The sequence below is a fragment of the Periplaneta americana genome, chromosome 4 (assembly GCF_040183065.1).
Source record: "Periplaneta americana isolate PAMFEO1 chromosome 4, P.americana_PAMFEO1_priV1, whole genome shotgun sequence".
Lineage (NCBI taxonomy): Eukaryota > Metazoa > Arthropoda > Insecta > Blattodea > Blattidae > Periplaneta > Periplaneta americana.
The window spans coordinates 204,499,772-204,527,271 of record NC_091120.1 but is presented as its reverse complement, the minus strand read 5'-3'; the positions used below and the strand labels follow the sequence as shown (position 1 = coordinate 204,527,271).

The 27,500-nt window shown below is 34.9% G+C and overlaps 1 protein-coding gene across 1 annotated transcript in view; it reads right to left on the bottom strand.

The window, feature by feature from the left end:
* The window catches only part of LOC138698658 (monocarboxylate transporter 2-like), a 280,932-nt gene that overhangs the window by 21,099 nt on the left and 232,333 nt on the right, over positions 1-27,500 (bottom strand). Inside the window, exons 2-4 of the mRNA XM_069824802.1 lie at positions 11,423-11,608; positions 7,842-8,275; positions 2,736-2,986 (exon numbers count right to left, since the gene is read on the bottom strand). Of these exons, the coding sequence (XP_069680903.1) occupies positions 2,736-2,986; positions 7,842-8,275; positions 11,423-11,608 (871 nt within the window). The remainder of the gene's footprint in view (positions 1-2,735; positions 2,987-7,841; positions 8,276-11,422; positions 11,609-27,500) is intronic.

Below are 27,500 nucleotides of genomic sequence, written 5' to 3'. Positions count from 1 at the left end.
CAACTAACACTCTATATGCATTTCTGGATTCGCCCATACGTGCTACATGCCCTGCCCATCTCAAACGTCTGGATTTAATGTTCCTAATTATGTCAGGTGAAGAATACAATGCGTGCAGTTCTGTGTTGTGTAACTTTCTCCATTCTCCTGTAACTTCATCCCTCTTAGCCCCAAATATTTTCCTAAGCACCTTATTCACAAACACCCTTAACCTATGTTCCTCTCTCAAAGTGAGAGTCCAAGTTTCACAACCATACAGAACAACCGGTAATATAACTGTTTTATAAATTCTAACTTTAAGATTTTTTGACAACAGACTGGATGATAAAAGCTTCTCAACCGAATAATAACAGGCATTTCCCATATTTATTCTGTGTTTAATTTCCTCCCGAGTGTCATTTATATTTGTTACTGTTGCTCCCAGATATTTGAACATCTCCACCTCTTCAAAAGATAAATTTCCAATTTTTATATTTCCATTTCGTACAATATTCTCGTCACGAGACATAATCATATACTTTGTCTTTTCGGGATTTACTTCCAAACCTATCTCTTTACTCACTAGTGGACCTAACACTCGCATTAATATGGAACTATAAACTTACTTGCATCTAGAAATGAGTGGATTAGAAATTATGACAGTAATCTTATATTTTTACCACGAGATAACAAGTGAGTCGAGAAAGAGGATTTTAAGCGTAGCTTTTAAGTGCGGTGAGCGACTTCATAGCACTGCTAGTAGGGATGTGAAGTGTGGACTTGTTTTTGGTAATGTTACGAAATATAGACAGAAACAAAAGCTACAGGACGTCGGTAGAGCCATATCATAAGACTCGAAGCTAAATGACTAAATGTGAGGTATACAAAGAAACTAGTGTGAGAAATTCAAACGTAAAATATTAAATACACCAAGAATTACATAAACGAATAAAAATTAGCCCGAGAAAATGAATTACAACACAAACAAATTGAATATAACAAAGTAAACGTAACCTAAACAAACTGGAAGAAGTCTAAGAAAGCAACCTAACCTAATTAAATGAAAAAATAAAATCTAACTTATGGAAACTAAAAATAACCGAAATATACCAAAAAAAATCTCAAGAAACTAACATTATCGTATTGATCTGAATGGAGGGGGGGGGGAGAGCAACGATGAATTTTTCAATGATTGCTAATTTTCAAAATTGTAGTACAACGTTTCGAAGAGTGGCTCTCTCTTCGTTGTCAGGTGAAAACCTACTGTGGGGATCGTTACAAACAGCTAGCCTGTCTGACTGTTAGTATTATCGTGACAAAAAAATAAAATCTAACCTATACAACCCAAAAAATAACATAAACAAGTTAAAAAACATCCTAAGGAAACTAAAATTAGTCTGAGATAATTAAACTTAATCTAAATATATAAAACATAAATAAACTAAAGACAACCTGAGAAAATAAAATCTAATCTTATATAAGCAAATTAAAACAAATTAAAAGTAACATAAAGAAACTAAAAGGGGCCTGACAAAATCAAAGAAATTAACATAAACATAAAAAATAACATATAAACTAAAACTAGTTTGAGAAAAGCAAAACTTAACTTACGAAAACCAAAAATAATTTAAACATACCAAATACTGTACAATATAAGGAAACTGAAACTAGCCTAAGAAAACTAAACCTAATTTAAGAGGACCAAAAGTAACTTTTAAACATACCAAAACAATTTAAAGAACCTGAAACTAGCTTAAGAAAACCAAATCTAAATTAAGAAAACCGTAAGTAACGTTTAAACATAACAAAGGCAATGTAAAGAAACTGAGACTAGCTTAAGAAAACCAAATCTAAATTAAGAAAACCATAAGTAACGTTTAAACATAACAAAGACAATATAAAGAAACTGAAACTAGCCTAAGAAAACCAAACCTATCTTAAGAAAACCAAAAGTAACTTTTAAACATGTCAAAGACAATGTAAAGAAACTGAAAGTAGCCTAAGAAAACCAAATCTAAATTAAGAAAACCAAAAGTAACTTTTAAACATATCAATGACAATGGGAAGAAACTGAAACTAGCCTAAGAAAACCAAATCTAAATTAAGAAAACCAAACGTAACTTTTAAACATATCAAAGACAATGTAAAGAAACTGAAACTAGCCTAAGCAAACCAAATCTAAATTAAGAAAACCAAAAGTAACTTTTAAACATATCAAAGACAATGTAAAGAAACTGAAACAAGCCTAAGAAAACTAAACCTAAGTTAAGAAAACCAAAAGTAACTTTTAAACATATCAAAGGCAATATAAAGAAACTGAAACTAGCCTAAGAAAACCAAACCTAAGTTAAGAAAACCAAAAGTAACTTTTAAACATAGCAAAGACAATATAAAGAAACTGAAACTAGCCTGAGAAAAGCAAACCTAACTTACGAAAACCAAAGGTAACTTTTAAACATATGAAAGACAATATAAATCAACTGAACCTAGCCTAAGAAAACCAAACCTAAGTTGAGAAAACCAAAAGTAACTTTTAAACATAGCAAAGACAATGTGAAGGAATTGAAAGTAACCTAAGAAAATAAAACCTAACTTAAATAAGAAATAACATTAAGTAAAAGTAACGTAAAGTATCTATGACTACCCTGAGAAAACCGAATCTGATCTAGAGAAGTATTGGAATTCATAACCCTTGAGGCATACATCCTGTTGTGTGGAAGACTAGGGCTATTTCTTTATCCGAGTTGCAGACTCACCCGCCGCAGAAGATGCCGTAGATCCAGGCGAACATGACGTAGCCGTGGTAGTTGCCGTGCACGGCCGTGAGGGCCAGCATGCTGAGGCCGCACATGAACACGGCGGCCTGGCACAGGTACTGGCGGGCGATGCGGCACTCCACCGAGTTCTGAACCACGACCAGGCCGAAGGCGGCGCAGCCCAGCGTCCAGGCCAGGCCCAGGTACGTCTGCAGCAGCACGGCCGTGTCGCCCAGGCCTTCCTCTTCCACCTGCGGCAGACCGAGCAGATTGCAATGGCGGCGTGCTTTGTTCAATTCAATTCAATTCAATTACATTTATTAAGCTATTAAACATACAGTGATAGGCTTCGTCACAATACAGAAGGGGGAAAAAACACATACATTTGAAAATACACATATAATTGAAAACAGTAAAGTTTAATTAGAATGAAAACACATAACACTCTGAAACTCTAAAAATTAATGAAAACACTTCACTGTTAATGTAATATTTGTAACTAAATGTAAATAACTTTATTTATTAAACAATTTCATATGAATGTATGTTAAGAAACTCATCTACAGAGTAGAAATGATTAATTAAAAGCCAATTATAAAATCTAGTTTTGAAACTATTGGTTGGTAACTTATAATATTGACTGGGAAGCTTATTATGTAATTTCATCCCTATGACAGAAAAATTTGTACTAGTTTTATGTAATCTACATTACGGAATATTAATTTGTTCACTATTTATAATTTCATTCCAAATTCAAATTCAAATTCACCGGTCTATTACACCGGTCTGTATGGGTTTTGTTGTTTTGAAAAAAAATATATATATAGTGTTTGTGAATCAGAATTTCATTCTGATTGCAAAAGTGAAGTACGTTTTTATGTACCACCTCAGAATGTTTATAATTCAAAATTTTATGTTTCTAATATTTTTCATAATATAATAAATCATTTTTTCTGCGCTTGACACTTGTTAAAAACAACTGAAAGACACGAAAGTTTATAATTTCAACTTTATTACTTGAAATGTGACAGAATATTCTTCCTTCTACATTGAGTAAAGCGTAGACTAATCTTAATTTTCTTTCCTTTTTGTAGCTTAAAATTAACTGCGAGTAATACATTAGAGTATTTATTCCTGAGGATTCTTATCTGTCTCCACCCAACATCATCTATAAACAGGAAGTTGAAATCCAAGTGTTATAAGGTCATAAAATTTATTGAACGAAATATTTACCATTGAAACAAATTATGAGGAAGTTAATTGACACAGATTCCGATATACAGATTTATAGGGGGTGCGATCCAGCCTGTGAGACTATACTTTGAAAACCTTTCCAATAACCTATCTCCCTTTAAAAGTTGTTGTTTTAAACTTGGAGTTTCAGCCTTTTGTTGTTCATTGTCTTATAAAAAAGGAGGTGTGGCAGCAGTTGTCATTTTCCCGTGAGAGTACAGAATAATTGCATTGTTTTATATAAATGCCGAAACGTATGAAATTAGGTTCAATGAAACGATTTGTGAAAGCTCTAGATAAAGACAGTGCTTTAAATTCCTCTGTGTTAAATTTCCCACATTAATCTAAAAAAAAAAAAAAAAAAAACTAAAGCTCGTATATTCATTTGCACACATATTTGAAAGTGGAAAGCAGTTCGAGAATATTATGAGTGAATGTGCTTGGAATGTGTTCACAAACGTTGTTTTTTTTAATTTTCTTGGAAATAAAAAAGACACAAATTACGTTAACATAGTGAAAGTGATGTTACAAAGTTTCAAACAGATTGCTTGTAACATCAGTGTCGAAGACATTTCCTTCATTCCCATCTATATTATTTTTCCGGTAATTTTGGTGGTTTTAGTGAGGAACAAGGTGAATCATCGAGATATCAAAAAGTTGAAATGAGGTATCAAGAGAAGTGGCATGGTAATATGGTGACTGATTGCTAAGTGTTGAAAAAGGACTGCTCTGAACAACAATCGAGGAGGTCAAAAACGAGGAAATTTGAAGTGTAATATTGAGGTAAGGTTATGAATCTGATTGTTAATGGTTAACAATAACTTGTTGTCTAGTTTTTCTCACAAAATACCTGTTGAAAATAATTTTCATAAGTTTTCACAAAACTACAGCTTCGTTTCTAGGTAATAAATATGCAGTGCTAGGGAAAAGTGACACAAGTCAGTTTCCACAAACCTTTTTTGGCTATTTCATTTATATGACGTCATTCCATTTTCGACCAATGAAGTGTAATGAAATTTTGAATTCCAACCAATCACAGTCACACCTTGCGATAATTTCTGCAGCTAGATTTATCGCTATCAATTTATCGCACGGTCGTTCTTTTGTTTAGTGGTTGTCGCCAACTGTTTCCCCGTAAATTGATTATCATGAATACATTAAGATGCAACTACACGGTTAAACTTTTCTTTCAACTTTAAAGCAATGAATGCAAGATTGATATTCAATATTAATTAATATATTTACGCAGTGAAGACCACTTTCAAAACGGCGCACCATGTAGACACAAAATCTTTACGCATCTTAATTGAACGTACCTTTTAAACTTGATTCTATTCTTTCCAGATTGCACGCATACGCGATTGGAATATTGAACTGTGTAGATGCAGCTTTAGTTCCGTTACACACTACAGCGAGAATGCGAGCTATAAACAATGCTTTCGTGTAGCACTCATTGTAAGTAACGGTCGAAACAAGGCACAGCTGACATTGGTCCTGCTTCCACAGGTAGACCTAACGTAACCTATAAAATTGTAGCCTATAACATTTGTATTGAAATTAAACAATTAATAGACGTTCAAATTTATGTAACATCATCGCATATCAAACTCAAAGACCTTGCATAGTAATAATGTCTTTGATCAAACTGTCTTCCGTATGGCGTAATAAAATTCGTGTTTTAATTAGGCCTATGTATACAGAGATGGCTTCACTGTGTAGCAACATGTCTCGCTGTGAATACATAAGCATTGGTATATAGCTGTCCCCACTGTTACTGTTAAATTAAATCATGATTTCAGCAGATAATGAAAATGTATTTATGTTATAATAATAGGAGAAAAGTGCAGTACATGTAATTAACATTGTTAAACCTGTATTTCGCTTTTCGCAATTGGCATTACTGAATAATAACATCGAATTTCTTTATTGCAATAATCGATATTCATCTACGAGTATTTCAACTTCACAATGTCTGAATAGGTTAAGTATTCGTTAATAAACAATTATCAACATTTTGTGATCGAATTTTAGGGATATATTATTTAAATTTTTATTTTATTCACGAAATAGTCCTAATAAATGTCACTCGAGGTCTGAGATTTCCCAGATAAATCCACTCGCTTCGCTCGTGGATTTATCGGCAGATCTCAGATCTCTCGTGACATTACTACAGATAATTTATTGACAACTTACACTGGTTTATGTCGATTTGATTTTTTTCTGTATGAATTATTGTAATGGGAGAAATACTTATGTATTTTTTTTCCAAGCGAGCAGATGTTCCGTAAGTTGTCAATAAATTATCAAAAAAGGTTTGTGGAAACTGACTTGTGTCACTTTTCCCGAGCACTGCAGAATTAATGTATTAGCATTTACTAACATTTTTATGATTTGTATGAAAGCCTCACGTGTTGAAAGAAATTGGAGATTAGTTTCGATTTCAGAAAAAAAAAAATTCGTTAAGAATCGTATTTCATATGCAAAACAGAAAAAAAAGTTTCAAAATTCATACCAGTGTTATACAGGGTGTACGAGCTAGAAGCACAAACGAAGACTTCATATCTTCAATAATTTTAGATGTGCAGGGTATATGATTTTGAGGAAAGACGTTGATTTAGTTTTAGAAGGGAAAGTTCAGAACTACTGCTGACTGCATTTTCTATTCCACTGCTTGTTTCCACCCCCTAAATTTTAATTACAAATTGCACCCCTATCTTTTTTTTATTGGGTTATTTTACGACGCTGTATCAACATCTAGGTTATTTAGCGTCTGAATGATATGAAGGTGATAATGCCGGTGAAATGAGTCCGGGGTCCAGCACCGAAAGTTACCCAGCATTTGCTCGTATTAGGTTGAGGGAAAACCCCGGAAAAACCTCAACCAGGTAACGCACCCCTATCTTCAGAGACATAATTTTAAAGGGGATGATAAACCCCACCTGTCTATAAATAAATAAAAAAAAGAGATTTTGAAGTACTTCTGTAAATCACTGTAGAAATAAATTTTGAACAAATTTCAACATGCAGTCCTATTAAGTATTAAAATATTTTCCTTCGTCGATTACAGTACAACTATCACAAAGGTATTACTCTTATGATTCTGTAATAGTACATTATGCAACGAGCCTATAATGATAGTAATTAAGACGCGAGTATGTTTGTTTATGAAACGAGCGCAAGCGAGTTTCATAATTTTCATACGAGCGTCTTAATTACCATTATAGGCAAGTTTCATACGACTTTTTATGCTCGACCATATTTCTAACTTGAAATTATTCAGAAGTATTCATTTTATTCGCATCTGACTGAAGATCGGAAGTGACCTTGTGCATAGCTCGTGAATTGTGAGATGTGCGCAGACGCGAAAGTATTGATTTTTTCCGAGGAACAATAATGTCATTGACCTTGATATAATTTAGAGAATAACATGAACTAATTCTGATATAACCTGGAAATTGATTTAGAATTGAAAAACGAGATGACAAATTGAATTTATTTGAATATTATTTACAATTAACGCTAATTATTATAGTAACAGAACATAACCTTCTGCGACAGTATTGGATTTCCAGCCTCCGTGACGTTTCCCTCGTTATCTTTCGATAGCATATCCGAGAATAATCGAAAACCTGAACTTTAATGAACAGGTGTACTTTAATGACATGCATTAAAGGACTGCTACCAGGTGTATAATTACTACATTTCGGCATGGTCGAGCATAAACCTTAATTAAAGAAATACTTGTTCCATTCTTATACACGCATTAAAGTTTCTTGTGTGAACAATGATGATTCCTACAGTATAATATCGGATTTTCGTGTTCTACCAAAAACTACCGGACAAGCCCGCACCTCTAATGTGAACCTCACTGACCTGGTGCGCCAGGTAGAAGATGGGCGTGTTGATGCCAAAGGAGCTGATGCCGGTGGACACCAGCAGGATGCGCACGGTCTTGCTACGCAGGGTGCTGAAGTCGAAGAAGGGCGGCCGGTCGTCCACCTTGTTCTTGTCTTTGATCTTGCGCTTCTGGTTCTTGAGGTGCAGGATGGCGCGCCGCTGTGGGTGGTACAGCGAGGCGGAGCGGTAGAAGGTGCCCAGGATGAACGTGAGGAACACCACGCCCGTCACCGCCTGCAGGCCCAGGCGCCACCCGATGGCGCTGATGGCGCCCTTGATGAAGGCCGACATGACGGCGATGCCCAGGCCGCTGCCGGACACGATGAAGATCTCCACGAACTCGCGGCGCCGCTTGAAATACTGAGCCACCATGAGGGTCGAGCAGTCACGGGTCATGCCCACGCCGATGCCTGCGACACGGGATGGATTAGGTCGACTATTTTGCTCATGTAGCAACGCAGTTTAAGAACCTTTTGGATTGATTTCTAAAACGAGGTCTAATAATAATAATAATAATAATAATAATAATAATAATAATAATAATAATAATAATAATAATAATAATTCTTTATTTATACTGGCAGAGTTAAGGCCATAGGGCCTTCTCTTACACTCTACCAGGTCACAAAGTATACAAGCAGTTAGAATTTAACAAAAAGTTAAAGAACAGAATAGTGACATATTACAAAATAATAATAATAATAATAATAATAATAATAATAATAATAATAATAATAATAATAATAATAATAATAATTTATTTATACTGGCAGAGTTAAGGCCATAGGGCCTTCTCTTACACTCTACCAGGTCACAAAGTATACAAGCAGTTAGAATTTAACAAAAAGTTAAAGAACAGAATAGTGACATATTACAAAATAATAATAATAATAATAATAATAATAATAATAATAATAATAATAGCATAATAAATCGACACTAAACAACATGAAAATAATACCGCAATAGAAAAAAAAAAGAAAGTAAAATACATTGGAATATAGTGAAAGCAACTCATTTAGTACAAATGGTTAATATAGAAAAACGTAAGGAAGTATATCAAAATGGAATGTAATAAAATAATAATAAAAAAGAAAAGAAATACGAAAATTAAATAATTTTCCACGGCCATGGCTTTAAACCGCGTTTGGATTTATAAAACGAGGTCTCTTTCATTTTTCTGAGCCATGGCTCGAAATCATGGTCTGAAGCAGAGACCACGGCTGGGGTAGGTTTAAAACTACGGCTTCATGTATGCAGGATGGAGATAGTAAATCATCAAAATGGTTATGAAATGAAAATTTGTCTCTACGAGTATTAAATCCCCTGATTAGAGTGATGAGAGACGGGATTAATCCTTTGTAACTATGTAACGACGATAATATCAGGCGAATATTTAATTTTTGAGGAATCAACGCAAAAACTTAGCAAGAATGCTAAATAATAACCTGCAACGAAATGCAAGAGACGGCGGGTTGACGTTTTTACACCTTCTTGTTGCTTTCAGGGATGTAAGATATAATATTTTATATTAATTATACCTTTATGCCTATAGGACGATGTATCTTAATCTTTAGTCTTGACAATAGTTTTGGACATTTTATTTAATACTCGAAAATGATATGGGCCTACTAGAATATGAAGCAAACGTAATTTTGTCTTTTTATTTTAAGTTTTATGTTACTGGGGTTTTCTACGTGTATTACATATGAAAATAGAACCATACTACATTTTAGTTTCAATTGAAATTTTAATCCAGTTAATATTTAGGTTATTAATTCCTTATAACCGGATTTTCCGGTAGTTAATGTTGGTAGTAGTTATGAACAAATGATATACTACAACATAAACCCTCGATTTGTGCTGGTTATTTCGACAAAATCATTCTGGTACCTAAAAATCCCTTCCCTATTATATATTAAGCAATGCTAGGTTTTAAACTCACATATATTCTGCAAATTAGTAAATATAACAATACCATAGGTGAGAAAAAAAGGAATGTGACTTACTGCAATTCAATAAAAATGTTAATCCCGATGTTCATTTCTTTCCAATATCGACTGTTTACAGGAATAAAAATCGATTCTTAGCTGCGTTGCCATATATAAAACCCACGAACCTCGGTTTCTTCTCAAGCCGCGTCCCGACTTCGTTTTAGAAATCGCATAAAGATTCAGAACTCGATCGCGGTTTAAAAGCCGAGGTTTGGAAAAACGATTTCGTCCGTGTTCTATAAATCGACCCATTGAGTTTTAACCAATCAAAACCAACTATCAACTACAATCTTGTCACATGTGATGCGCATTTGTTTAATATTTTGTCGCATCTCATGTCATATGTTAAATATTTTCATTGTTTCCTTAACAGTATAGTGGGCCGTGATATTGTGTGATGGGCGTGCTAACAAATGTATTAAATATCTTAATTTATAATATAATCTATTTATGTATGTTATAAATTATTTATTGAAACTTTTATCATCCAGTCTGCTGTCAAAAAATCTGAAAGTTAGAATTTATAAAACAGTTATATTACCGGTTGTTCTTTATGGTTGTGAAACTTCGACTCTCACTTTGAGAGAGGAACATAGGTTAAGGGTGTTTGAGAATAAGGTCCTTAGGAAAATATTTGGGGCTAAGAGGGATGAAGTTACAGGAGAATGGAGAAAGTTACACAACGCAGAACTGCACGCATTGTATTCTTCACCTGACATAATTAGGAACATTAAATCCAGACGTTTGAGATGGGCAGGACATGTAGCACGTATGGGCGAATCCAGAAATGCATATAGAGTGTTAGTTGGGAGGCCGGAGGGAAAAAGACCTTCAGGGAGGCCGAGACGTACATGGGAAGATAATATTAAAATGGATTTGAGGGAGGTGGGATATGATGATAGAGACTGGATTAATCTTGCTCAGGATAGGGACCAATGGCGGGCTTATGTGAGGGCGGCAATGAACCTCCGGGTTCCTTAAAAGCCAGTAAGTAAGTAAGTATAAATTATTTATTAATATATTTCTGAAACAGTCTTATTCAAATACCACAATACATTATACCATATTGTCGAGGATTCATTAAAGTATCCCAATACTTTTCGATTGCTGGTAAAATTCATGTTCTGGGAATAATAAGTTAATTAAGTAGTAATATCGCTGCAATCGAAAAGTATTGCGAATAAATTTGAATAAGGAACAAAAAAAAGTTTCCTTCCCAGGCAGGATTCGAACCACGAAAGTCTTGGTTACCAGTCTGTCGTGCTGTGGAGTGAACAAGGTTCTGAAATCAGCTACAAGGGTCGGTCTAGTTTTTTTTTTTTTGCCACTACTGTACATTGACATTTTCCCAACACTTTTTAACCGTCCCAATAATACGGTCGCCTATTGAGAACTAGCGGAGCTATTTTAAAGTTTGTCAATTTGTTATCTTTGGTTCTGACTTATCCAGTGGTTAGAAAGTTTGCTTACATTATCAGAAAATTGGATGTCAGATATCTTTGAACACCAGAGTGCTAAGAATAAGACAGAACTTTGTGGATAATGTTGAAGTAGGCAGCTTACCTATGACGGTGCCGTAGCTGAAGAAGAGCTGGTGGAACTGAGAGGCGAAGGACGTGAAGAGGCAGCCCAGCGCCGTGACCAGCCCGCCCAGCACGGCCGTCACGCGGGTGGACTTGCGCCTGCAGAAGGCGATCGTCACTGGCGACACCAGCAGCGCCACCGCCGTGGACAGAGCGCCCAGCCAGCCTGCAACACACACAACACTTACATTCAACACACTTTTTTTTCTCCTTCATTTTTTTTTCCATCTTCTCTCGTCTTTTGTTTTCCTTCTACTTTAGTTCTCACACTACATTCGTCACGGCAACTTTTCTTTACTTAGTTATTCATTTTATTGCATTCTTGATATTTATACAATCGTTTTAACTATTGTTCGTTCGTCAGATTTTTCTTTCTTCATTTATTTTTCTTCACTTTTTTCTGTCTTCTTTTTTTTCTACAATTTTTTACATCTTCAGTCTTCTTTCTGTGGTAACTATGGTAACTATTTAATTTTTTTTTCTAGTGCCTTTCTTCTTTTGTTAATTTCACCTTTTCTAGCCACCGTTTCATTATTTCCTTTCATTTTCTATTCTGTGCTGCTTTATTCTTCTCTATTTTCTTAACTACATCCTTAATTTATTGCATAATTCTTGAAGGGAGTAGATACGACCTAACACCTTCAAAAAATCGATTTTTCAGATTAATTGAAAAAATATGCACCGACTATTAAAGTTTATTTTGTATAGTATAATATAGTAGCCTATAGTATAGTATAGTATAGTATAGTATAGTATAGTATAGTATAGTATAGTATAGAATAGTATAGTATAGTATAGTATAGTATTTATTAGCTGTCATTATAGCAAAAGCTAATGACATTGTCAAATTACACGTGTGAAATTATCGTGCAAAAATGAAAATTATTCTATTACAACACTAAACATAAAACAAAATGATTACAAATACTCCTTAGAGTTTACAATTGTGAGTCAAGACTATAAAAAAATAGGTTAATATCTAGATGAAAATTGTAACACATTGATCACAAATATTATTTGATTTGCTCCGTTTGTATATAATAAAACAAGAATTAACTTAACAATTTATGATAATTTCCTAATATATTACAAAATAATAATACAATTCAGAGAAAGAAACCTAAAAAATATCTACAGCTTGATTTTCAATTTCAAAATATTTTTGCACAGAATAGAATGGGTTTCTAAGAAGCCACGTTTTCACTTTGACTTTGAATATGTCTAGGGACACTTCCTGTGCTTCCTGAGATAACGTGTTGAACATCCTACAGCCCAACACGTTAGCACTACTTTTAACTTTGGATAGTCTGCACAATGGTATGTCCAGTTTTTCTTTATTACGAGTATTATATTCATGTTTATCCATCCTACTGGTGAAGCCATAAAGATTTTTCTTGATGTAAAGAAGGAGTTCCAGAATATATTCATTAACAACTGTCTTGATGAAACAGCAAAATATTTCATATCTATATTACTTTTAATGAAAGACGATGTAGATGGTACCGCATTTCATACTATATTGCCGCTCTTTCAAAGCTAACTGTCATTGATTACTTACAAATGGCTTTTAAGGAACCCGGAGGTTCATTGCCGCCCTCACATAAGCCCCACCATCGGTCCCTATCCAGAGCAAGATTAATCCAGTCCCTACCATCATATCCCACCCCCTCAAATCCATTTTAATATTTTCCTCCCATCTATGTCTCGGCCTCCTCGAAGATCTTTTTTCCCTCCGATCTTCCAACTAACACTCTATATGCATTTCTGGATTCGCCCATACGTGCTACATGCCCTGCCTATCTCAAACGTCTGGATTTAATATTCCTAATTATGTCAGGTGAAGAATACAATGCGTGCAGTTCTGTGTTGTGTAACTTTCTCCATTCTCCTCTTAGCTCAAATATTTTTCCAAGGAACTTATTCTCGAACACCCTTGACCTCTGTTCCTCTCTCAAAGTGGGAGTCCAAGTTTCACAACCATACAGAACAACCGGTAATATAACTGTTTTATAAATCCTAACTTTCAGATTTTTTGACAGCAGACTGGATGATAACAGCTTCTCAACCGAATAATAACAGGCATTTCCCATATTTATTCTGCGTTTAATTTCCTTTCGAATATCATTTATATGTGTTACTATTGCTTCAAGGAATTTGAATTTTTCCACCAATTCAAAGGATAAATTTCCAATTTTTATATTTCCACTTCGTACTATGTTGTGGTCAAGAGACATAAATTGAAAATCTAATGGATTATTATAGTCTTAAATTGAAATATTTTTTATCTACCTAGAAATGTAATAAATTGTGGCTATTCTTGTAAAGGCATGTGTTACCTTTAAAATGAAAACAACAGAACTATGCAAATGTTGAAAGTTAACTGGGTTACAAAGAAAATTCTGAATTCTGAGAAAGCGTGTAGCCGCCATTTTGAATAATTAAATAGCCTAATAAGGTAGGTGTCCCTGATATGGCCATGCTAAGGTTTGAGAATTTTTCTAGCCGCCATTTTGAAAAAAAATGAAAACCACTTTTTTCTTACTCGTTCTCAGTCTAATGGACTTTCTTAAAACAATTTCCTTTCCCCATAAAAATAGCTTTAATTGTCCAAAAAGTCCCAAATTCCAAAAGTCTACCTAGTGACCATATCAGGAACACGTGCACATGATATGGCCACCCTTGTTCCATATTCTACAAATCGTGATTGTTTTCAGTTTGATAGCGCAGTTGTGTTAAAATTACATAATTTTGGTGTAAAATGAATAAAAATGACACTTAATAATCTTTTTTATAATTCAAAAGTGTAGTCAAAACAGGTTTTTCCATAAAAATTAAGTTGTTTTTCTTAAAATACAACATTTTTGCGTAATCCCAGCTATAAGGCATGTAAATTTCTCAGGTGAAAAAATAAAAGTGAAATGAACTTGACATGGCCATGGTGCATTTGATATGACCATATCAGAAGCAGGTAAGCTTTCACGAAAAGTCGTTTGATTATGAACAACTCGTAAAAGATACGCCATCAACTACAACACCAATCAACAGAACATTAAAAACTGAATGAAGTACGATGGTTTTCATGAAAGAAGTCTTTGAAAAACATGCTTAAAACAAAGGAGACTTACCAGAGAAAAATAAGAAGAGGTCACATGAAAACCGCAAAACAGGCAACTGACGCCATATTGCTCAACCTGACTGGATGGGAAACGATCAAGTGACATACCAGGATGCCCTTTCACCGGATGCTAGCGGATTTTTTGGTTAACTAACTCACAATAGGGGGGTGGCCATATCAGGAACATGGCCATAACAGGAGCACCCACCTTACATTTAAATTTATGTTAAAAAATTGGAAATTATATTAATACTAGTGGCTTGTGCAGCAAATGCTGCTGCAAACTAAGTTCATTAGACGTTCAAATAAAAATTTTTCAGATTTATTTTCAATTAAGAATACTTGTCTTTTTGATAGTTATTTGCTTCCATAATAATGCAACATACTCCCTCTGAATGGATTTTTTAGGCCAAATACTTTTTCTTGAACCTATCCAACTTCAGTTTTTGAGTTTCAACGCGAAAACGCAAGTATCAATGTCAGGACAATAGCAGTAGCTATTTCAGGTCATTGTGGATTGTAGGTGAAAGTTAAAAAAAAATGTCAGGTTTGCTAAGCTTTCGAACAATAGCATTTTCGTATAGCTGCTGCATGTAGAACTTGGAATGTAAAGCGTAAAATCATTTTATCCTACTAAGAGATCTTGCTGAAATGATCTGGAGACTACAAAATTTTCTAGGCCTCTTATTTTATCAGTAAGTAATACCTTTTGATCTTTCCTTAGGAACTGTAATTTTTGCGCTCTCTCGAGCCAATACTGAAGACAATGACACATATCAATATCTACACTACACCGCCATTAAATATATGGAAAAAGACCCAACCCCACTGGGCTAATAAGTATAAAAATATTTGATTTTTAATAACAATATTATTATATTACTTAAGTTTTGTAGTTATATATAGCAGTCACTCAGTAAATTATAGAAATGAAGATCTAAATTAAGATATTCTCTACATTTAATTACATAACCTCAAAACGTTTCACTTTCATCTCATCAATATAGCATCAATATTGTGCACAATTAATGAAAAATAGATGCATCATGATATTAACTATAATAATATTTAATTTCTAATGGTAATAATGTCATCAAACCACCTCAAGTTTCGTAGATTTGAATATCTAATACACAGCTGTACTCAGAAAATTATACACTGCAGAATTAGTTTTTAATAACAAATTGAATTGAGCTCTAAATATGTCGGCAATCCTGCAGGTCATGGCCTTCGTGTAATAGCCTATTGTTTATTGTAGTGTGTGTTTTGTTCTGAAATTCAATCAAGTCGGCCGTGATTCAATAAAATTAGTTCTCAAAACTGACAACAGATGGATTTTGGAAATAGAAAAATTATGTAGGAAAATTGACATTTCACTGAAAACCACTACTTTTCCGAAAAACTTTGGGTTCCAAGCTTCAAAATGAGGGGCCATTTATTGAAATCCGTTCAGCCGTTTTCCCGTAATTTCCATTACCAGTTCAAATTATATATATAAGAAGATATTGAAGAAAGCTAAGGTTATCTGTGTGTTAATTTGCTATGTGTAATGAGAAATAAATATTTCATATCACTAATTTTTCGGTGTTCACAGTGTTGTACCTGCCACCTTAATTCCTCTAGAGCCTTCTTTATTTCTACCTTTATAATTCAATTTTCTTTCCCTCCTACTTATATTCATGTATTATTTTTTCTCCTCTCTTTCTTCTTTTACTCTTAATTCCTCCTTTGTTTTTTCATCCATTTCTGCCGCCTCTTTCCTTCGTTGCTTGCTTCACTTCGTCCTCCAGTCCTTCATGGTTTCCGTCACTTCTCCCCTCATAACTCTCGCACGCGTTGTCGCGCCACATCAGAACAGACTCGAGTGCACTCAGCGCCCGGCAGATGGCTCCACTGTTTTGATTGCGATCCAATAACAATTCGATGCGTTGCTATGCACATCACGAGACATCTCCCCCCCCCCCGCCATTAAATTACTCGCAGAGCTGTTAATGAGTGTTCAATATAATACGTGATCGGCGAGTACAGTCCGTGCTGCGACGAGCTGGCCACTCGCGGTCAATTGTGTAGCAGGATCAGATGAGAGTCAGGGATACTGGCGAGAAAAGCCCAGTTGTAAGTATCTCCCCTTCTGGACAATTTGCCAGTCTCCACTTCACGCTAGTTTGCCAGTGTCTATTTCTCGCTATTTCGCAAATATCTATTTCACGCTATTTTGCCGGTTTCTATTTATCGCTATTCCGCGAATATCTACTTCACGCTAGTTTGTCGGTTTCTATTTCTCGCTATTCCGCGAATATCTACTTCACGCTAGTTTGTCGGTTTCTATTTATCGCTATTCCGCGAATATCTACTTCACGCTAGTTTGTCGGTTTCTATTTATCGCTATTCCGCGAATATCTATTTCACGCTATTTTGCCGGTTTCTATTTATCGCTATTCCGCGAATATCTACTTCACGCTAGTTTGTCGGTTTCTATTTCTCGCTATTCCGCGAATATCTACTTCACGCTAGTTTGTCGGTTTCTATTTATCGCTATTCCGCGAATATCTACTTCACGCTAGTTTGTCGGTTTCTATTTATCGCTATTCCGCGAATATCTATTTCACGCTAGTTTGTCGGTTTCTATTTCTCGCTATTCCGCGAATATCTACTTCACGCTAGTTTGTCGGTTTCTATTTATCGATATTCCGCGAATATCTACTTCACGCTAGTTTGTCGGTTTCTATTTATCGCTATTCCGCGAATATCTACTTCACGCTAGTTTGTCGGTTTCTATTTATCGCTATTCCGCGAATATCTACTTCACGCTAGTTTGTCGGTTTCTATTTATCGCTATTCCGCGAATATCTATTTCACGCTATTTTGCCGGTTTCTATTTATCGCTATTCCGAGATTATTCTACTTCACGCTAGTTTGTCGGTTTCTATTTCTCGCTATTCCGCGAATATCTACTTCACGCTAGTTTGTCGGTTTCTATTTATCGCTATTCCGCGACTATCTACTTCACGCTAGTTTGTCGGTTTCTATTTCTCGCTATTCCGCGAATATCTACTTCACGCTAGTTTGTCGGTTTCTATATCTCGCTATTCCGCGACTATCTACTTCACGCTAGTTTGTCGGTTTCTATTTCTCGCTATTCCGCGAATATCTACTTCACGCTAGTTTGTCGGTTTCTATATCTCGCTATTCCACCAGTATCTATTTCACGCTAGTTTGCCGGTTTCTATTTCTCGCTATTCCGCGAATATCTATTTCGCGCTAGTTTTCCCGTTTCTATTTCTCGCTATTTCACTAGAATATCTATTTCACGCTAGTTTGTCAGTTCCTATTTCTCGCTATTCCACTAGAATATCTATTTCACGCTAGTTTGTCAGTTCCTATTTCTCGCTATTCCACTAGAATATCTATTTCACGCTAGTTTGTCAGTTCCTATTTCTCGCTATTCCACTAGAATATCTATTTCACGCTAGTTTGTCGGTGTCTATTTCTCGCTATTCCGCGAGTAAGTTATCTATTTTAGATGCCGCTTTCTATGTCTTATGGATCTCATGAGATGATGCGGATGACTATAAATGTTGATCAGACACGGTGCTGATTACGATCAAACTGGCTCGCTCACTTTTTGTCTCCGGCAGGCAGGGACAGGCCCGCCTCCTTATATTCCAAACACTATAGCCTTGGAATCCGACTTGGCCCATAAATCAAACTGTTACGCTCCTAGCGGTGTGTTTCGGAACTCCGACGTCAGGGTGCAGCAACCTGGACACGGCCACGTGTGCGGGGCCACCGCGTCACCGCGATGACGTCCAAGAGCAAGCTGACTCCGGAATCTGATGCCGGACGGCGTGCGTGCTGATCCATACCGGCCAATTTGGCGGGATCATTTGCACCAACAATAATTGACAGTGTAACCTTAGTTCCGAAGAACTTGGTGTGAAATCGTCTTCCTTAAGATGACTTTCAGCCATAATGACCCTTCAATATAGACATATTTATGTTCAGAACACACACAGATGTGTAACTATCAGATTTTGAACTGCAGTAGCCCAAATACACACTAACAAATAACTAGTTATAGAATGGAACGAGAAGGACCACGAAGAAAATGAAAGAATGAATGATTTTTTTTTATTTTAGTAGGTTATTTTATGACGCTTTATCAACATCTAAGGTTATTTAGCGTCTGAATGTGATGAAGGTGATAATGCCGGTGAAATGAGTCCGGGGTCCAGCATCGAAAGTTACCCAGCATTTACTCATATTGGGTTGAGGGAAAACCCCGGAAAAACCTCAACCAAGTAACTTGCCCCGACCGGGAATCGAACCCGGGACATCTGGTTTCGCGGCCAGGCGCGCTAACTGTTACTCCACAGGTGTGGACTGAATGAATGAATGAATGAATGAATGAATGAATGAATGAATGAATGAATGAATGAATGAATGAATGGCCATGGCTTGTCAATATGTATTTTCATTGATAAACTTCCTCGTATGTAATAGTGAAAACTTTGCAACTAATTCAACAGTTCATGGCATAAATACACGCCAAAAATGACTTTCATACTCCATCGGCAAGTCTATCGTGCTATCAAAAAGGAGTGCGTTATATGGCAGTAAACATTTTTAATAGTCTCCCTATGGATCATAAAAAATCAAACCAAATTAAAGAAATACGTAACTTCTCACGGCTTCCATTCTGTAGGTGAATTCATGACATTCAACAACGCTTCATAAATATTTCTGTCTTGTATTAAGTATTTAATTTAATTTAATTTAATTTCTTCCTGTAACCACTACAGGTTGCCATCGACAAAGAGTACCATGATACAATAGAGTAAAAGCCTTGAGGCTTAGTGATAAATTGTTGTTAGAGTGAAAAAGAAAGAATTTTAATTATATTGAAACACATGATGTTAAACGAAGTAACGTCAAGGAGATGCGAATTAGTCCTGATACTAACCCCTTGTGTTGTACTAGTAGACTATATTGTAAAACTCTGCTGTATATATTTCATCTAGACTGTGACTATAATAATTAAGACCTTATAAATAGTACTATTAAGATTTTTTGACATGTTCCATATTCTAGCTGTGAAATGATGTACGAATACCATGGAATGTAAATAAATAAATATGTAAGTAAGTAAATAAATATGTAAGTAAATAAATAAATATGTAAGTAAGTAAATAAATATGTAAGTAAGTAAATAAATAAACATTTAAATAAATAAATACATAAATATATAAATAAATATGTAAATAAATAAATAAATACATAAATATATAAATAAATATGTAAATAAATAAATAAATAAATAAATACATAAATATAAATAAATATGTAAATAAATAAATAAATACATAAATATATAAATAAATATGTAAATAAATAAATAAATATGGAAGTAAGTAAATAAATATGTAAATAAATAATTAAATACGTAACTAAATAAATAAATAAATAAATAAATAAATAAATATATATATAAATATGTAAGCTAGTAAATAAATAAATAAATAACTATGTAAATAAATAAATAAGTAAGTAAATAAATAAATGTGTAAATAAATATGTAAATAAATAGGTAAATAAATAAATAAATAAATATGTAAATAAATAAATAAATAAATATGTAAATAAATAAGTATATAAATGAATATGTAAGTAACTAAATAAATAAATAAATAAGTAAATATTTAAATAAATATGTAAGTAAATAAATATGTAAATAAATAAATAATTAAATATGTAAATAAATAAATAAATAAATATGTAAGCTAATAAATAAATATGTAAATAAATAAATATATAAATAAATATGTAAATAAATAAATATATAAATAAATATGTATGTAGATAGATAGATAGGTAGATAGGTAGGTAGGTAGGTAGGTATAGAGATAGAGATAGAGATAGAGATAGAGATAGAGATAGAGATAGAGATAGAGATAGAGATAGAGATAGAGATAGAGATAGAGATAGAGATAGAGATAGAGATAGAGATAGAGATAGAGATAGAGATAGAGATAGAGATAGAGATAGAGATAGAGATAGAGATAGAGATAGAGATAGAGATAGAGATAGAGATAGAGATAGAGATAGATAGATAGATAGATAGATAGATAGATAGATAGATAGATAGATAGATAGATAGATAGATAGATAGATAGATAGATAGATAGATAGATAGATAGATAGATAGATAGATGAATTTAATGTCATCCAGCGATTTACAGCCATAGACAACGTCAGAGTAGATACATATAATACATGGCTAATACAATATGAATAAAATGTAAGAATAAAAAAAATAAATATACAATCACCAGACATTCACAAAAACAGGTTAAAAGTTTTAAAAGAAATAGTATAAAATCAGGTAAAATGTACAGATTTGTCAATTACATGAGGTTAAAACAAATAGTATCTAAAACGTAATATTGCTAAAATCATTGACACTGTAGATTGGATTTGCCATCAAAGTCCTTCTCACCATCCTTCTGAAAGTGAAATATGACGTGTTTCTTATATGCAATGGTAAAGAGTTATAAAGTTTATAAGATATGGAAATAAAACTATTGCTTGTAGTACTATATTTGTGCTTGGTGAAATATATGTCAAGTCTGGAACGGGTAGAATAATTATGAATGGATGAACAAGTAGGAAGATTATGCACATTACGCTTAACATACAGAAGGCAATCGAGAATAAACATCGACGGCAACGTAAGTATTCCTAGTTGCACAAAAAGTGGTTTACAATGAGTTCTAGAAGAGACACCACAAATAATTCTCACTGCTCTCTTTTGAAGGATAAACAACTTAGAAGCCGAAGTATGGTTGCCCCACAAAAGTGTCCGGTAACTTAAGTGACTGTAAATATGGGCATAATAAACTGTAAGTAAAGAATTGTAACATAATGTTTGTCTGAGGATTCGTAACATGAAAATTCCTTTATTAATTTTATTAACAAGATATTCTATGTGTGTACGCCAGCCCAGATCGGCTACGAGGTGAATGCCTAGGAATTTAACTGAGGAAGACAAGTCAGTAATATTTCTGTTAAAAGAAAATTGAATATCTACAGTCTTATTAGAGTTGATGCTAAGTTTATTGGCGTCACACCAATCTTTTATCCTGAGCGATGTGTTGTCAAGCTGTCTTTTTATCGAAACATCATTATCCTGAGAAATTCCAAGTGCCAAGTCATCAGCAAACATGAAAGTGTCAAGGCAGTCGTCCTCAATGCTGGCTGGGAGGTCGTTAATATATATAATGAACAGCACAGGACCAAGAACGGAACCCTGTGGGACACCAAACTTGACACGTTTAAATTGAGACATTGCACCATTACAGTAAACAGATTGGTGTCTGTCTGTTAAATAAGAATTTAAAAACATAGTACTAGAATTATTAAAACCATAAAATTTCAGTTTTTCTATGAGTATATCGTGAGAAATGGTATCAAAAGCTTTGGTAAAATCGTAAAAACGGCCTAACATTAACCTGGAGTTTTCTAAAACACTAAAACACTTCTCCACAAATTTAACTATGGCTTCAATTGTATTGTAAATAAATAAATATGTAAGTAAGTATATAAATAAATAAATAAATATGTAAGTATCTAAATAAGTGAAAAATAAATAAGTATGTAAATAAATATGTAAGTAAATAAATAAGTAAATAAATAAGTAAATAAATAAATAAACAAATAAATAAGATCCTGAACTCTATATCAATATCCTTAATATTTGCGCCGTTTTCTAGGTGTTGAATAATATTTACATTGCCAGAAATACTCAGACGTGAACGTGTTTGTGACATGATGCCTTACCGGTATGCGGGAGCTTGAATTGTCATCACAACAGACCACGTTATACTGTTTTCTGCTTTCTTTAGACTCAAACGCATTCTACTAAATCGGCAGAGCAGTGTACTATGCTCAGGGACTGGAAAAAAATAATCTATCTGTATTTTGAATCAGTAGGTAATGGAGTTTAGGAATTTTCCAGATTTCTACAGCATCTCCCTAGAACGTGGCCGACATTGGTCCAGACGGAGAAGACAGGTATTGTGAAAATACTAGCTTAGAGATGACTTGGTGTATTCCTCTACCTCCCACCCTCGTCTTTCAATGTACAGTGAGAAGTATGTAGTCGCCACTTGTAGATTCTATGATGAACTAACTTGTAACCATCAGAGGTTTCGCGGGAACGACTTCGTGGAATTTTATTAGTATAAACATCTCAGGGTATCAAAACAGGAGTGTTCAGGTAGGCCGCCGCCAAACCACAGCTATGTTTGGTTCAGATTACATATCACGCCAATTAAATTTTAAATTAACATCCAAAATGAAGAACAAGAGTCCGCTTCTTTGCTTGCACAACTAGAAATGGCTCCTAGCCAGTGCTGCCAATAGAAGCTTGCTAAAAGGAACTAAATCGTCACCTAACCATCACTAAAAGTCGCCGAATATTGCAAAAGAAATACCTGAATAATAATAATAATCATTAGACTTCGTGGAATTGCCACGAGATTCGCAAGGTTTACTGTGCACGCAGTATAGACTGTATGAGAAGGGGGCGTGCAACGGATGGAGTATGCCTCTGATGTAAACACTGAGTAGTATACTGCGGTTACAATAAAACCTGTATCCTGCATTCAAGAAATATAATGAATGATCATTGAAGTAGGAAATGTCTAAACATGTAAATACACAATTATTTTGTAGTGAGATATATTAACTCTTAAAATTTAATGTAAGATACATCATCCTTGAATATGTGAATTGCAGTGAAGAGTTACGTGCATTTTGAGCGACTATAAAGTAACCTCCTCCGATGGTCACTTAAACAGTTTTTATTTTGGGAACTTGTAGTTCAACATCACACGATGTATTACGTGCATTTCTTAAGAACGGGAAGTCACTACTTTTTAGTACACCAACTTCAGACGTCTTGTCGTGATCTGATAGTACATCATTTATAATACGAAGTTGTGAATAGGCAGAATTTTTAGCAATAATGTTTCTCAACTTACATTTCACTTTTTCTGAAATTAGTGAATTGTTATTTTGGATAACGGTTTGTGATTCTTTATACACTATATTAAGGGCCTCTGAGAGTTGTAGTTTAGACGATTCTAACAGGATGATGCTTTTGGACACGATTTTAAAATTAGAATCAATGAACAGAATATCTTCCAATAGCTGTTCAGAAAACAATGATTTTACAGCTGCAACAGCGGAACTATCTGTGCTATCCAATGCATCAATTACCTCCATTATTTTTCCGTAATGTTCTGCATAATAATTAACAGAATTCAACCACGTTCCCCAACGGGTCAAGACTGGCTGCGGGGGTAAGGGTATTCCAGGGGCAATTATTTAGAACAGCAACACTCTCATTATAGTATGTTTGATTGAATTCTTGTCTGCACTGAACAAATATTAAACTTTGACTATTCCAACCACAGTAATGCAAAAACAAGTGCTTACATAGGTATACATTAGCTGTAGCTGCTCTATCTATTAGGATCAGTCACAACTTACTCTTGACATGAACTGCTTATACTACGAGACCGGGCGGTCGCTGGCCTCCTCTATACTACCGTACATCGGCAACCTGATTGCATGCTGCGTGTGGCAATTCAACGAAGTCTAATAATAATGATGATAATAATAATAATAATAATAATAATAATAATAATAATAATAATAATAATAATAATAATACTTACTTACTGGTTTAAGGAACCCGGAGGTTCATTGCCACCCTCACATAAGCCCGCCATCGGTCCCTATCCTGTGCAAAATTAATCCAGTCTCTATCATCATATCCCACCTCCCTCAAATTCATTCTAATATTATCCTCCCATCTACGTCTCGGCCTCCCCAAAGGTCTTTTTCCCTCATGCCTCGCAACTAAAACTCTATATGCATTTCTGGATTTGCCCATACGTGCTACATGCCCTGCCCATCTCAAGCGTCTGGATTTAATGTTAGGGGAGAGTCGGGTAGTATCGGACATCGGGTAATATCGGACAGTGCGTTTCTTTCGTCTACCACCATATGGTAGTACCTGAATGACATGGTTACGTTTCTCTATGCGACATGACAGAAACGTAACCATGTCAATCAGGTACTATCATCGTGTGGTAGATGAAAGAAACTCACTGTCCGATATTACCCGATGTCCGATACTACCCGACTCTCCCCTACTAATTATGTCAGGTGAAGAATACAATGCGTGCAATTCTGTGTTGTGTAACTTTCTCCATTCTCCTGTAACTTCATCCTCTTAGCCCCAAATATTTTTCTAAGAACCTTATTCTTAAAGATTCTCAATCCCTGTTCCTCTCTCAAAGTGAGAGTCCAAGTTTCACAACCATAAAGAACAACCGGTAATATAACTGTTTTATAAATTCTAACTTTCAGGTTTTTTGACAACAAACTGGATGATAAAAGCTTTTCAACCAAATAATAATAATAAGCTTTTCCCATATTTATTCTGCGTTTAATTTCCTCCCGAATGTCATTTATATTTGTTACTGTTGCTCCAAGATATTTGAATTTTTCCACCTCTTGAAAGGATGAATCTCCAATTTTTATATTTCCATTTCGTACAATATTCTGGTCACGAGACATAATCATATACTTAGTCTTTCCGGGATTTATTTCCAAACCAATCGCTTTACTTGTTTCCAGTAAAATTCCCGTGTTTTCCCTAATCGTTTGTGGATTTTCTCCTAACATATTCACGTCATCCGCATAGACAAGCAACTGATGTAACCCGTTCAATTCCAATCCCTGTCTGTTATCCTGAACTTTCCTAATGGCATATTCTAGATGTATAATTTCATTTCAACGCTAATATACCCAACGGTAAGATAGGGTTCAATAAACTTGGATATTTAATTTAAAAATGTATAATATTTTCTGTTCATATGACGCGATAGAAAGAATAAGTCTCAGTTTACAACTAATTTTTCATTCAAGCTTGTACATTAACTCTTTAACATTGAAGAACTCGCGATTATAAATCAAACGAGTGGCAGCACAGGTCTGTAGTTGCTCTCGATGCCGAGATATTACTGACAGAGGCTGCGCGACACGGATAATTTTATACACAACTTCGGCGCTGCCATGTCTTTAACGAGGGGAAGTAGCGTCATTCGGTGTGGTGGTACGAGTTGCATTGGTTCATGGCTTAGTTATTAATCACATTAGTATTCGGCTGTGGCTCATGCTAAACATTTCAAATTTCGCTATTTCATGCTTTAGCGCGGTTTCCAGTGGACTTGCTGAAAACGTCGACAGAGCAGCCTACAGTATAGTCTACATGCCTCAAAAGTTAAAAGAATATAATACTGCAAAAGATCGTTGTAGCCAGTGGCAATGGACTACGCTACAAATATACCAGTAATACCACCGCCAGTCCCGGGCCTTGTCGTGATGCTAGTTTGGCGCACTGTACCGTGAGGTCAGCCACTTCTGTATAATATAAACATGTATTCCTGCGCGCTCGTTACGTCATTAAGTGGGCGGGGCGCCTTCATTACAAATATCGGATGATAACCGTAATTACGGGATTCCTGCGCGCCCCACAACAACAACAACAAGCATCCATCTTCAAGGACTGAGGGCCAGGCCCGTCCTCAGCCTGTGAGTCCACACCAGATGGTGTAGCAGGCAGACTGCATGAGCAATATGATGATGATGTGATGATGATGTGATGGTGATGATGGTGATGATACTGATGATGTGATGATAATAATGATGTGATGATAATGATGTGATGATGATAATGATGTGATGATGATGTAATGACAATAATGGCGATGGTGATGATGATGTTATGATGATAATGATGTGATGATGATAATAATGTGATGATGGTGTGATGATAATGATGTGATGATGATGTGATGATGGTAATGATGATAATGTGATGATGATAATGATGTGATGATGGTGATGATGGTGTAATGATGATAATGGTGATGATGATGTGATGATGATAATGATGTGATGATGATGTGATGATGGTGTAATGATGATAATGGTGATGGTGATGATGCGATGATAATGATGTGATGTGATGATGATGTGATGATGGTGTAATGATGATAATGTTGATGGTGATGATAATGATGCGATGATGTGATGATGATAATGATGTGATGATGATGTAATGATGATAATGGTGATGGTGATGATGATGTGATGATGATAATGATGTGATGATGATAAAGATGTGATGATGATAATGATGTGATGATGATGTAATGACCATAATGGTAATGGTGATGATGATGTGATGATAATGATGTGATGATGATAATGATGTGATGATGATGTGATGATGTAATGATGATAATGGTGATGGTGATGATGATGTGATGATGATGTAATGATGATAATGGTGATGGTGATGATGATGTAATGATGATGATGATGTGATGATAATGATGTGATGGTGTGATGATGGTGTAATGATGATAATGGTGCGGTGATGATGATGATGGTGATGATGATATTCAAGGACTGAGAAGTTTTGTTCTTCCAACTAATACGGTATAAGAAGGACTATGGTTTTCAGGTACTAAAATTCGGGAAAATATTTATTTTCATGTGCTAAATTTAAGGAAGAGACTAGTGAAGTGCTTTGTATGGCATTGCACGGAGCAGAAACAAAGACATTACGACGAAGTGAAATGTGGATATGGAGAAGAATGGAGTATGTGAAATGAACAGACAGAATAAGAAACAAAGCTATGCTGGAAAGAGTGGGTGAAGAAAGAATGATGCTGAAACTGATCAGGAAGAGGAAAAGGAATTGGCTGGGTCACTGGCTGAGAAGAAACCGCCTACTGAAGGATGCACTGGAAGGAATGGTGAACGGGATAAGAGTTCGGGGCAGAAGAAGATATCAGGTGATAGA